Source organism: Emys orbicularis, chromosome 2 (genome assembly GCF_028017835.1).
Source record: "Emys orbicularis isolate rEmyOrb1 chromosome 2, rEmyOrb1.hap1, whole genome shotgun sequence".
NCBI classification, from domain to species: domain Eukaryota; kingdom Metazoa; phylum Chordata; order Testudines; family Emydidae; genus Emys; species Emys orbicularis.
Window position 1 is genome coordinate 229,678,397 of NC_088684.1, and position 14,055 is coordinate 229,692,451.

The 14,055-nt window shown below is 42.3% G+C and overlaps 1 protein-coding gene across 1 annotated transcript in view; it reads right to left on the minus strand.

Moving 5' to 3' along the window:
• Positions 1-13,267: 13,267 nt before the first annotated feature.
• PLCL2 (phospholipase C like 2) overlaps positions 13,268-14,055 on the minus strand; it is a 102,143-nt gene continuing 101,355 nt past the window's right edge. Inside the window, exon 5 of the mRNA XM_065399156.1 lies at positions 13,268-13,447. Within this exon, the coding sequence (XP_065255228.1) occupies positions 13,268-13,447 (180 nt within the window). The remainder of the gene's footprint in view (positions 13,448-14,055) is intronic.

Genomic DNA, 14,055 nt, shown 5'->3' on the forward strand with positions numbered 1-14,055 from the left:
AGTCCAAGCTGTAAAAAGGAATGTGTGGACATGACATATTGCACTATAAATGGATAGTAAGAATAGCCCAAATCCCTGTCCCTCTTCTGTATTATATACATATAGAGGGGTTGTGAGCATTCTTTAGGCGTTTCCACTTACTTGCTAACTTCATTTTTCTTCCATAACAACAGTTGAAAGTGTGTGTTGCCAAATCTCCTGCCAAACTATTTAAGGCTATGATCCATTACATGCCACTTGACTTACACTGCACTCTACTATGAAAGCACCAGGTAGAATTCATTCTCTAGAAAACAATGTACAAAATAAATTCATGTGAACATTAAATAAGAGAGCAAGGATTTCAGGGATAAAATAATCTTGTAAGTGGGAAAAGTCCTTCAGAATGTACCTGCCCTGTAGAGCTGGGGAAATAATGGGATTTTCAGTTCTCTGGCAATTTTGAAAAGTTGAAAAACGTGTTTTGGATTGGACCGAAAATGAACATTTTTTTGAAATTGTTGGTGAATCAAAAACTAAAAAGGAAAAAATTTGTTTCAAGTGAACAAAAAGTTTTGATTTCAAGCATTTTTAAACATTTTGAAACGTTTAAAAATAAAATTAAAAGAAATGTCAAAATGAAACCTTTCTGATTAAAAAAAACAACAACGTAGGATTTATTTTTAAACAAACAGTTTAGTGAAACGAACATGAAGTTGTGAAACAGTCTGGTGTCATTAAATCTGCATTTTTTTGACTGAAAAAATAGTTTCTGTTGAAAATTTTGAAAAATTTCACCAAGCTCTACTATTTAGTGCTTCCATCAAATACTGGATGTAAAAGGCCTCAATCCCCCGCCCCGCTTAAAAGTGTTTCAAATGGCCCAGAGCACAGCGGCAAGTCCATTGGGAGCTCTCTTCAGAGGCTAAAATAATTCCATACTTTTTAATGTCTCCTTCCCTATTGGAGGCAAGGACTTCCCTACTCTGAAAGTGTGTCCGACCACATTAGCACTTTGCTAATTGGAGTAAACTTTTTTATAGATGTGTTGAGAGCATTCTACACGGGACATAACTGATCGGTGATCCCTGGAGTTTGCTTCAGTCTGTGTTCACAACCAGTTTCTCCCATTGCTTGCCCGCTCTAAGGAAAGGGAAAGGAGTAGCCACAACCTTAACTGTCTACAAATTCAGCACACTGGCAGTTCCTGCTGGTCTGGAGAGGATTTGAAAGAAACCTCTCCAGTGGGTTCCATCTTATCCTGGATTTGAAGCATTTAAACAAGTATCTGAGGAAGGCCTTGTTCTCATTCAAGACCTTGAGGCCTACCATTAAGGTGTAGTGAACTCAGAACAGTTTCTAGAGAACAGAGACCTTCAGGTTGCTTCTCTTCATGGTTCTATTCTTTTGATTCATAAATAGTTCCTGAAGGTGTGTGTGTTTCAAAAGCACTTCTGGGCACCTCTACCTCCTTCCACCCTAAGCTTTCACAAAGGTAGTCCTAAATTACATGATGGGTTGCTACAGGCCCCTTCAGAACTGGAGGACTCAGCAGCAGTACAAGTAAAATCCAGGCATTCATCAAGGATGCCTGTGTCATCAGTCTCAAGAAGCAATTTCCTCCCTTCTCCCCCTGAAATTGGTTTACCTGTAGGCTCTATTCAGCACTTGGATAGTCATTTCCTCAGAGGACAGGATCTCTAAGGTAAGGGAGGACGTTTCGGGCCTGTTGGGAACTGGGAAAATTAGTGCGACCATGTCAAGTTTCCAGGCTCCCTCGCAGCTTGCACGAACCTTGTCCAGTGGGCAAAGTTCAAGATATATCCATCATAGGCTTCCGGTACTTTTTGGTAGGAAAGTGATTCTCTCATTCCCTTTTGCAAAAAAGGAGCTGAAGTGGTAACTGAGTGTCTCTTATTCCACTTCTGTGCAGTAATCATGAAGGATGCCAGTCTGCAAGAGGCTGGAGCCAACTGGGAAAACAAGGCACTTTGGTACCTGAGAGAAGAGCCTCTGTCTATCAGAAAGGCTGTAAACAAAACTAGCCCTGCTATGCTGCAGGGGCACTACCAATGGAAGCACATTCACATCCAGAGAGGCAATGGCAAATAGAGCTGTCATGGCAAATTTGAGTGAGGAGGAGGGACTGGAAGTTCCAGGATGGTGCCAAAGCTCACAAGGTTTGCCTGTGGGCTGACACCCATCTCTTGATCATCTCAGTAGTCAGTAAGTATTACAAGAATGTTGAATGTGATGGTAGACTTGCTGAGTCTCCCCCTTTCTGCAGATCGAATGGGAGCTGTCAGCAGCTGCCTGTCAAATTGCCTCGCAGACCTGTAAAAAGCAACAGAGGGTCCTGTGGCACTTTTAAGACTAACAGAAGTATTGGGAGCATAAGCTATCGTGGGTAAGAACCTCACTTCTTCAGATGCAAGTAATGGAAATCTCCAGAGGCAGGTATAAATCAGTATGGAGATAACAAGGTTAGTTCAGTCAGGGAGGGTGAGGTGCTCTGCTAGCAGTTGAGGTGTGAACACCAAGGGAGGAGAAACTGCTTCTGTAGTTGGATAGCCATTCACAGTCTTTGTTTAATCCTGATCTGATGGTGTCAAATTTGCAAATGAACTGGAGCTCAGCAGTTTCTCTTTGGAGTCTGGTCCTGAAGTTTTTTTGCTGTAAGATGGCTACCTTTACATCTGCTATTGTGTGACCAGAGAGGTTGAAGTGTTCTCCTACAGGTTTTTGTATATTGCCATTCCTGATATCTGACTTGTGTCCATTTATCCTCTTGCGTAGTGACTGTCCAGTTTGGCCAATGTACATAGCAGAGGGGCATTGCTGGCACATGATGGCATATATAACATTGGTGGACGTGCAGGTGAATGAGCCGGTGATGTTGTAGCTGATCTGGTTAGGTCCTGTGATGGTGTTGCTGGTGTAGATATGTGGGCAGAGTTGGCATCGAGGTTTGTTGCATGGGTTGGTTCCTGAGTTAGAGTTGTTATGGTGCGGTGCGTGGTTGCTGGTGAGAATATGCTTAAGGTTGGCGGGTTGTCTGTGGGAGAGGACTGGCCTGCCTCCCAAGGTCTGTGAAAGTGAGGGATCATTGTCCAGGATGGGTTGTAGATCACTGATGATGCGTTGGAGAGGTTTAAGCTGAGGACTGTAGGTGATGGCCAGTGGAGTTCTGTTGGTTTCTTTTTTGGGCCTGTCTTGTAGCAGGAGGCTTCTGGGTACACATCTGGCTCTGTTGATTTGTTTCTTTATTTCCTTGTGTGGGTATCGTAGTTTTGAGAATGCTTGGTGAAGATCTTGTAGGTGTTGGTCTCTGTCTGAGGGGTTGGAGCAGATGCGATTGTACCTCAGTGCTTGGCTGTAGACGATGGATCGTGTGGTGTGTCCAGGGTGGAAGCTGGAGGCATGAAGGTAGGCGTAGCGGTCGGTGGGTTTTCGGTATAGGGTGGTGTTAACGTGGCCATCGCTTATTTGTACGGTGGTCTCTAGGAAGTGGACCTCCCGTGTAGATTGGTCCAGGCTGAGGTTGATGGTGGGGTGGAAGCTGTTGAAATCATGGTGGATTTCTTCCAGGGTCTCCTTCCCATGGGTCCAGATGATGAAGATGTCATCAATGTAGCATAGGTAGAGAAGGGGCGTGAGTGGACGAGAGCTGAGGAAGAATTGTTCCAGGTCAGCCATAAAAATGTTGGCATATTGTGGGGCCATGCGGGTGCCCATAGCGGTGCCACTGGTCTGGAGGTATATATTGTCACCAAATTTGAAATAATTGTGCGTGAGGATAAAGTCACAGAGCTCAGCAATAAGTTGTGCTGTGTCATCATCAGGGATACTGTTCCTGACAGCTTGTATTCCATCTGTGTGTGGGATGTTTGTGTAGATGGTGTTTTCTGGGAGGTCACTAATGCATTGTAGTTTTCTCAGGAAATCTGTGGTGTCACGGAGATAGCTGGGAGTGCTGGTGGCGTAGGGTCTGAGTAGGGAGTCCACATATCCAGACAGTCCTTCAGTGAGAGTGCCAATGCCCGAGATGATGGGGCGTCCAGAATTTCCAGGTTTGTGGATCTTGGGTAGTAGATAGAATAACCTCGGTCGGGGCTCTAAGGGTATGTTGATTTGTTCCTGTGTTAGTGTAGGGAGTGTCCTGAGTAGATGGTGCAGAAGCAGTTTCTCCTCCCTTGGTGTTCACACCTCAACTGCGCAGAGCACCTCACCCTCCCTGACTGAACTAACCTCGTTATCTCCATACTGATTTATACCTGCCTCTGGAGATTTCCATTACTTGCATCTGAAGAAGTGAGGTTCTTACCCACGAAAGCATATGCTCCCAATACTTCTGTTAGTCTTAAAGGTGCCACAGGACCCTCTGTTGGTTTTTACAGATTCAGACTAACACGGCTACCCCTCTGATACTCGCAGACCTGACAATTCTCCAGATACACATAATGGCCATCAGTAGCTTGGCAAAGCAAAGATTAGGATTTATGCTCTGGGATCAGGTTCCCCAGGCTGCTGGGAGTGGCTCCTCAGTTGTACCCCTGAGAAGTCAGTCTTGATCTGCCTTTCTCCCCTTTCCATCGTATAGGACAGTTGCTAGAGATTTTGGCACAGGAAAGAACTACTTTAATTCTGATCACTCGGAATTGGCCTGAATCCCCAGAAGAAGGATTGAGTTACTGAAATCCTTCATGTTACCTGTGGCGACTGATTCTCTCACAAAGCTTCTGCAGGGTATAAGTATTCCTAGTAGTCATAGGTGGCATGTAACAGAAAAAAATCCTCTCTACAGTTTTGGCAGTGTGCTACAATGAATTGTAATTACTGTGCCCTACAGCATGTTAGAATTAATTTCAAAGTTACGTAGGCACACAGGAACAGGAATTGCCATGCAGGATTAAACTCATGGTCCATCTAGTCCAATATCCTGCCTCTGATAGTGGCCCGCACCAGATGCTTCAGAGTTAGGTGCAAGAAACTTCCTAATAGAGGTTGGCTTAAACCCTGAAGCATGAAATTGAATATCTCTTCTAAGTTTTTTGTTAGCATTAACTGTTGTAACTCTGGATAATATTATTATCTGCATCTTTCTGAAGATACTTGCAAAAATTTTTTGGCCTCAATGGCATCCTACAGCAATGAGTTACATGGTTTAATAAAGTTGTGTGACAAAGCATTTCCCTTGGTCGGTTTCAGATTTGCCATCTTTTAATTTAATTTAAGGAATTTACCATTTACCTACATCCTGTAAATGTTAAGCATAGGTTTAGTAGACTCTTAAGTGATAAACATCATGATGCTCACCAATCAGAGGCAGGATGGTCAGTCTCCCATGGATGTGTATCTAAGTGGTCTACATGGACTATTCAAAACAGTGAGAACTGCCCAGTGGGCTGCCTGTTCTCCTCCCTACTCTGTGTAATCTTCGCCACTAAACAGAGCAGGATATTTGTTTTAGATCCTGCTCTAGGTTGAATCTTGGGTTATTCCTTTGGAGCGTGATGTGATTTTCTTCAGGCCTGGTTCTCTGGGGAATGCTATGGGGTATTACAATAGCACCTGAGATGGGAAAGGAAGAGTTGAGTAGGATTTACACAGGTGTAACAGAGGCTAGAGACATTAGAAATGCTCAAGAAGTTAGAGAAAATGTACAGCTATAGCAAAGACAAACTGTATGTGATTTTATTGTGTTGAAAGGGATCATTCATTATAACAGAGACATCTCTATAGCTGCTGTGTTGTTGTTTTTCTTGATTTAGGGTCTCACATCTCAGCGTTACATTTTGTTGATAACGTAATGAACATTAAAAATGGCACATACTATTTCTTTCTTATAGTCAGCGGTAAATCATAACTCTTCTCAGCACTTGCTTCTAGTATTCCAAAACATCTAATTTATGCTTCTAATTGTTTTGAGACAGTGTTTATACTTGATCATTGTTTTTGCAGGCATTAATACTGTTTTTGTGTGTATTTCCCCCCAGATGTTATAGCTGCAGCAGAGAACAAATGTAAGAAGAGCTCAAATCACATGAAAAAAATACATTTCCTTTTGCTAGTCTGTTCAGCACTGCAGTGCAAATGGTGAGTTATCGGTTAATGGTGGGACATCTAATACAGAATTTACATCTAATTTTGAGCTGTCACAATTCAGAAGTCAGTCCTATGAAATTGTACAATTTATCCCTGAAAAAAACAATCTATAATACCAAAGATACCTGCCATTAAAACCAATGTAGTACAACTTCTCTGCAGAGCCCTCAGTTAGTGATTCCTCTCCAAGGACTGAATATTTCCCTAATCCAAGGTTCCCAGCTCCTATATTCAGTCCAGTCCCAGTTTCATAAAAGCTCTGCAGGCTCTTTCCTGTGAAGTGCGGAGTGCCCTCCACACATACTGACTTAAGAGGGGGTCAAGGAGGGTCAGCTAGTGTCAGGGTTGGGCCCTGTAAGAGCAAGGGGTCATAGTAAACCCAACATAGTTTTAAGTTCTGAGAGCTTGGGAACCACCAGAGCTGCAAATAAACGTTTTATACAGTCACAAAACTAGAAATCACAGCATTCTGCCAATTCCATTTGGTTTGTGAGCTACTGGTTGCTAAAATCACGTGGGAAAGACAGTTGCAAAGTTGACAGGCCAGTACCAATGTTTCCAAGCCAGCAAAAGCAATGGCAGAATTGAATTTTTTTAAAAACATAGTGTCTACAGAAAATGTAAAAACAAAATACTCTGCATAAGGCCCTCTGCTACACTAGGGTCTTTATGGAATGTTACTGGCAGCGCACCCTTACTATCTCCCTCCAGTAGCAGAAGGATCTTCGGAAGGAAAGGGTTGTCCTTGGCAAAGTATTCACTCTAAAGCAGAGATCCTTGGAAGGAGACCTCTGGAAGCTAGTTTCCTGTGTGGTATAGTTATGCTATAAGAGATGGTCCTTACTTCTCCATCCAGGGAAATCTCAACTTCATTTTCAGTGTACCTGACAGAAATGTAAATAAGTATTGGCACTTGATATGCTTCAAGAGAAGATGTTTCTGCTAATATGTCTTTCTTAATTCTTTGTGTTTGAGAATGTAAATACTACTAGAAATGGGTCCAAACCAGAGCCACAGATCTCAACAACTCTGAAATGGATGAGGATTTGAAATCTGGATCTGAAGCCTGAACTATCTTTAAGACTTTTTTGATCCAATGGGAGAAACTCCAAAGAGAAAGGTGTGCTAAGCTTCCAAGCCAAAGTAAATAACAAGCATGCTGAAAGTGTAACAGAGGTTCTTTTGTGTTCTTGCACAGCACAATGGATTAACAATATTGACATTGCCAGTTCTCGGGAACCCAGAACCTATTTGCTCATTTCATATCCATGTTCACGGCGTGGCTTACATTTTAAAACCTACTATAAAAATGAACTAAGATCAGTAGTCTGAGCAGTATACGCCACTGGAAAATCTTTGCAAAACAACATCCAGTGAAACCTATTTAAGTGAACAAAGGATCATCAAAAATTGGCTGCCTCCACTACTGAGTGAGGGTGGATTGGTGTGGGTTGTGCATACACATCATTGTCCGAACAGTAATATACAACCCATTTCAAAGTGGTTTACAAAGGAAGTTAAATATAATTATCCCCATTAAAGAGGTGGAGTAAAGTGAGGCACAGAGAGGTTAGGTAACTTGCCCAAGATCAGGAAGCAGAGTCCTGAACAGCAACTTGTGCCCTAGCCACTGGACAATGCTGTCACCTCCGCTAGAAACAGTGAAGGATGCTCCAAACAATGGAAAAGAAAGAAGTTGTTAGTTAAGAACATAACATGCCCCTGCAAGACAGAGCTCTGCTCTCTGCTGAGGCACCTAAGTTTCCTCAGAGAGGAGCTCTTCTTTTATGAACCATAGGAGGCTCATTGGAGCAGAGGTCCTCCATAGCTGGCTTGTGAGCACCAAGTTCCTCTGCTGTGCTTCTCCTACCCCAGCTCAAGCCCATCTCTCCTCATTGCAACCCCCACAAAACACTTTCCTGTTCACCCTGTTCCATCATTTCTCATGACTCACCCACCTCAGCTTTGCATGGTGCTATTGTCCGGTGTGTCAGGGAGCTGAAGGGACATGTGAGGGGTGGGTGGGTAGGGCTATACAGGCCAGAATGGGACTGTGCAGGGCAGTCTGTGGGGGGGAAGAGCCCAGTGCCAAGGCACTGGTATTTGAAGAGGTCTCCCAGGACAGCTTCCTTGGCTCTTTGACACACCAGGCAGCATTGCTAGGAGAAGAAAGTGTCTCTACACCAACACGTCACCAAAAGCTCCCTGTGACACTACTGCCTTAGCACACCAGGGAGCCCATGCAGCAGCACGGAGGGAACCCTGCAAGCTCCAGTGTTACAGAGGCAATAGTCTGCCCTCAGACCCTGTGCAAGGCCCCTCCTGAATATAGCTCCAGTACCACTCCCCTCCTTTTTGTACAAAACCCTCTTCTGCCCAATCACCAGCCCCTCCAAACATCCATGTTTAACTCCTCACTGATGCCTAAAAGCCGGACTGACTCTCCCCATGTACCACTCCAACCCAGCACGTTATGGTGCTGCTCCCTAGTGCATCGCGAGCTGAAGCAGCGGCTCTGAACCCTCCTCTTGCCTGCCACACAAGCCCCTTTCCATGCCCAGACTTTGTGCTCTCAGAACACCTGGCTGCTGCCCAGTCTGGCTCCTTAGCCCCCTAGGGGCTCTGTACTGAGCAGAACTGGGGCATCAGAGAGGGAGGTGTAACAGCATCTGAAAACAGCAGGAGCTGACAGTTGTTAGCGTTTCCTTATGAGAACAGACAACTTGTAATGACTAATGAGAACCACCCACCCCCATAATCCCGCTAGCACTGATCAAGCTAGTGTGCTAAAAATAGTAGCGTAGCCAGCATAGCACAGGCACTGGCAAGCGGCAGCAGAGGGTAACCACCCTAAGAACAAACCAATGGGGTCTTGGGCAGGAATGTAGTTGGGGGGGGGGCACTGGCCCATGCTGTTGCTGCTGCCTGTGCTACACCGCTGTTTTTGGCAACTAGCTTGATAAGAGCTAGCATGAGTATGTCTGCTCGGGTTGGGAATCACCCCCTCCCCTCCAGCTCCAAGTGTAGCTGTAGTGTTGGTGCACACTAAAGTGTGTCCACCTGGGGAGCTGGTGTGGAGTAGCCAGTACATGTTAGCCACTGCAGCCTTATTCCCAATGTCAATAAGCCCTTAGTCCTGCTTTAATAGCAAATCCCAAGGCAACCTTAGCTGTGGAACATAGTACTATGACTGGCTAGCTCATTGTATGTATACTGTGTAGTCATAAGGGTAGTTGCACTTTAGCCCAGTTTAGAATCTAGGTGAACTAAACTCCAGCATAAAATGCTCTTCACAACATTTTGAGACACGTTTTCATAGGGGTAAGGTTTGGCTGACAGCTTGCCTTTAAAACGTGCAGGTCACGTAGGCGTTGCGGGGAGCTACATCACAATCACTGCAGGCGGCAAGGAGAAAGCAGTATTGTTAATAAAATAACATTCACACCGTGGAAACAGGAGAGTTGTACAAATGGAAGTTTCTTAACTGCGAGAGCATTGGACTGGCTCTTTACAGATTGTTTCATTTGATTAGTAGATTGTAGATGCCATTTTTAGTCATCTCGAAAGCACTTCCATTTTTCATGCTGGCAGTTCTGACATCTTTCTTCTGCTTCGGCATCAAAACAGGAAAAAATGAATATGGGTAACCAGCCATGGAGTGTTATAAAAAAATATTTATATACAGCATGTAACTATTGCTGAAAGGCCTGATTCATACACTATTATGCATACTACCTAGGATGGCAGGATTGGTGAGATTCTACGGGGCAAAACAGGGCATTGAGAGTAGGAGGATAAATAAGAGAGAAATGGGGGAACTTGTATTCTTGGCATGAAATCATGGCCCTCTTGCAGTCTTTGGGGCCAGGATTTCAGCTGTAGAACTCAATCCTGAACTCCATTTTGGACCCTTTGTGAAACGGGGGGTGGCAAGAAAGAACTTAAAATTGACAGTTTTCCCCCAGGTAAGGCTTCCATTTGGTAGGGAATTTCTAGGATGGTGTAAAGTTGAACTAGTTTGCTCCTATACCAGCCCACTTGAGGCTGCTCTAAACTATGCTGGAATGACTGAAATGGTCCATGGAAGGCTCCAGGATCAGGTGGCCACAAGGGGCTCTTTACAGCCCGTCCTCCTCACCTGCACTCAGTGCTTTCTGAGTGCAACTGAAGATGGAGGTTCCAGTTTAGATTGGTACCTTTCCTGGGCAGGGACTGTTCCATCCTTTGTCTTGTGTACAGAGCAGAGCACAGGGTCAATATTTAAATGACAAATAATTCATATGTGCATTTTCTTTCAAATGGTACTCTTCGCTCTATCTTAACATTGACTATTTCTTACCACGGCTGAAAAAAGGCAAAAAAGGGCAATTTGATGAAAACCCATATTCATTTTTTGGAAACATATGTACAGTGAAAACAAAAGATATAAAGTGAAAACCAGCTGTGGTTGGTTTTGTTTTGTATTGAATACCTAAAAAACAACCAGCAAACAATGTCTTCATTTATAACCTGAAAATAAACAGTGTTAAAAATGGAGTAGCAAATAAAATAACTTGCATTATGGATACAAGGACGCCTTGTTAAGGAAACATAATTGAAGGAACCTCATTGACAACTTTGGTCTTGAATTTACAATGCCTGGATTACCACTAGCATCATTTCAAGTGTAAACACTTTGTGCTTCTAAAATGCAAGATGCATACACCTTCTGGATGTCCAAGTCCCTCTCATTGTTCGATGTGTTTTATAAGTTCATTTTAAGACATATTAGATACAACTCTGGGCCGTGTATGAATAATGTATGAATGGTTTCCATTCAAAGCAACAGAAAGCAATACTAGACTGTAAAATGTTGGTGTTTTGGGGTGGTGGGTTTTATTAGGTTGAATGAATACATTTTATTTTTAATTGTGCTTTTCTGCTTTACCTAAGCACATGATTTAAGCATGCATGAGATAAAGGCATCACAATAGAGTCATTTTTGGAAATACTAGTTTTGTTTGTGTTGGGTAACTGTACATCTAGTGAGCATGGAGTCATGATTAGTTGCAGTCCCATGTACTTTTGGTTTCAAAATTTAATCCCTAATTTAAAATTACTCATAGGTCAGATTTAACTCATGCAGTATGCTGCCTTTTTTTCCTTTCTTTTTAGTTTGTTTCTTTGTTCAAAAGGCAAGCAAACAAATAATATCTTAGGCAAATTTTAATCCCTGATCTCCTTCAAGGATGTAACGTGCCTTAGACAAACGTGTAAATGGAATGAGTACCTGAGATGGCAGAATTCTGAGTATGTAGTTTAAGAAACAGTCTCACTTATGCTGTGTTATAATCTGCCATACTGTAGGCGGTGCAAAGTGATGGTGGCCAGGATTCCTATTGGAGCTTTGTTGACTTGTGGTCATATTTAAGGACAATACACATTATAGTCACGTTTTCCAGATTGTTTTATAAAGTTATTGGCTTTCTGCTTAAATCAAAAGTTGTCAGTAAACACTCACTGCAAGTAGGTTATTGAAGTTTCTGATAAATATTTGTTTACAGTGAAATTGTCCTTGTACATTTGTAGCCCAGTTCATTCCTCGTTCCCATTTAGTTTGTGAAAAATACATCAGGGATGCATTTGGCCCATGCAGACTAATTTTGTATTAACTACTACTAAGGATGCTGCTTGCTTCCTATCAATTTCACATGGAATCAGGGATCTCACAGCTGACAGCCTTGGGAAAGATCACTTAAAGAGCAATAGTGACTATGGGCCATATTTTACATCTTTTATATGGCAGTCAATGGAAGTTTTGCCTAAGTAGGAGCATAATATTTTGGGCTTGCAGTATATGATCTGCTCACTGGGAGTTGAGTGAGCAGCACATGCTACAATCAGCTCCTAATCTGTACAGAATGTCATTTAGAAAAGCAACTTCAAAGGGTACTGCATAGATGACTAAAGGTTATTGTGTAATCAGATCCATGTAGATGGATTGCTGCCTCTAGGGAGAGCTCTATTAAAGTCAACAAGATTCTGTGTAGATGCAGAGGTCCACTCATACAGCTTTCATTGCAGAATCAGGGCCTTGGTTTGGTATAAGTGAAACCTCCGTATGGTGTAAAGTGCCACTCAAGGATTCAATAAAATCCCCCCTGCTGAATAGAAGCTGCATTTTAATCTTATTTTTCTTTGAATATAGTGCACTGTGTGATGATACACTGTACTTAAATCAGAAGCCCTAATAGATGGCTCTAAGTTTGTATAATAACTTTAAGAGTACATTAGCTACTGTACCTTTATCTAAAATAAATAACAGAAACAGGTTTTTGACAAACCTCGTAACTGAGATATCACCTATTGTGTATGGAAGAAAATATTTTTAAACTGAAAAATAAAGTTAAAGTTTAGTTAAAAGATTTACTTGCATGGGAGTGATATCACAAAACTTGCTTTTAATGTGAACACTTCACTTCACAGAATGAAAAATTATTTATAACACTTTACTCGCAGTTTGGTCACTTTTACATTAGCTGTACACATTTGCTGAAGTTCATAGGTATGTATCTTCTTCAGGCCTAGGCTATATCAGACTGATTGCACATTTTCCTTTCACACAATGGCTCTCCTATAGTGCACTGAAGTGTCAGTGAGCACTGTCTAGTTACATTCTCCTTTTTATTTATGGCTCAACAAGAAAAAAAAAATTCCCTTCCAAACCCAAATACCCTCAAGTGTCTAAAATAAAATCCACATTTTTTAGAGAATGTGTAATTCATTTTATTGACCTGATTTTCATAAGTTAGGTGCACAATTGCATACCTATGTATTACAAACAATTACTGAATTTTGCACAAAAATCAAGGAATTGCACACCTAATTATTTTGAAAATCAAGCACAGTCACAGTCTAACCTATGAATCCACCTTCCCTTTTCAGCACACTTTACTGAATTAGGATATATTTTACACATATACATTTTGGCCAGCAAGATAATTTCCATGTTAAACAATTTCATTGCCGTCACACGCAGAATTGCAAAGTACGTTCACAGTTTTAATAGATTGTAATTAGCTTTTCCAGTTGTGCTTTAAAAACTCCAAATATAGTTTTCAATATTAAGTGCAAAGCAAATGTCCTGTGCAGCTACAGTTGGTTGCAGAGTTATAAACTCCAGAATTATGAGCAGAAAGTTCCCTCATTCTCCAATTTCATCACTTGACTTTTCAGGTATGGCCTCCAGGCTTCGACGGGGCTTTGAGACTTCTGCATTTTCAGTGCCTGGTTTATTGAGTCCACATGAAAGAGCGGCATAATGGATTTGTTTCAGATTCTCAAATGTCTCATTTTTAGCATATTTTAGAAGATCAGCTTGTCCCTGTAAGAACAAGTACAGTTAGAACATACAATCAATAATAGGATTCTTTTCAGATTTATTGTACAGTTGCCCTGCTTATGAAGATCAAAACCAGATTACTATGCATTAGTAAGAAGCCATGCTGCTTGCTTTCTCTGGATGTATAAACAAAAGAACAGAAACCCTCAGCTTTCAGTAACAGAATCTGCTACAGTTTTAACACATGCTGTTTATTAATGCAGACAGACGTGGGGATTCATTTGTACACCTCACAGAGCAGTTACATGCTTTTCTTTTTTGTTTACCAGCAAGTCTCTTCACTCAACAGTAGCCTGGTGATAAACCTAAATAAGGGCTGGCATCAGAGAAAGCCCTTGTGAGGGGGCAGAGAGGACTGAAAACTCAGCTGGGTTACATTGATGATGCTTCCAAGGAATTGTATTTGTCCTGCTGTACTAGGCGGAGCTTAAGGAGAAGCTCAGAGAAAGGGCAGGCCTAGAACAGAAATTGCAATCCCTCCCTCCCTTCCCTTGGTGGAGTCATGCTATCATTAGCTAGGTTCTCCCTACTTGCAGCTGTGCTCAGGAAGAGCCAAAGAGGTGAACCACCACGAGGCAATGCTGCTACAA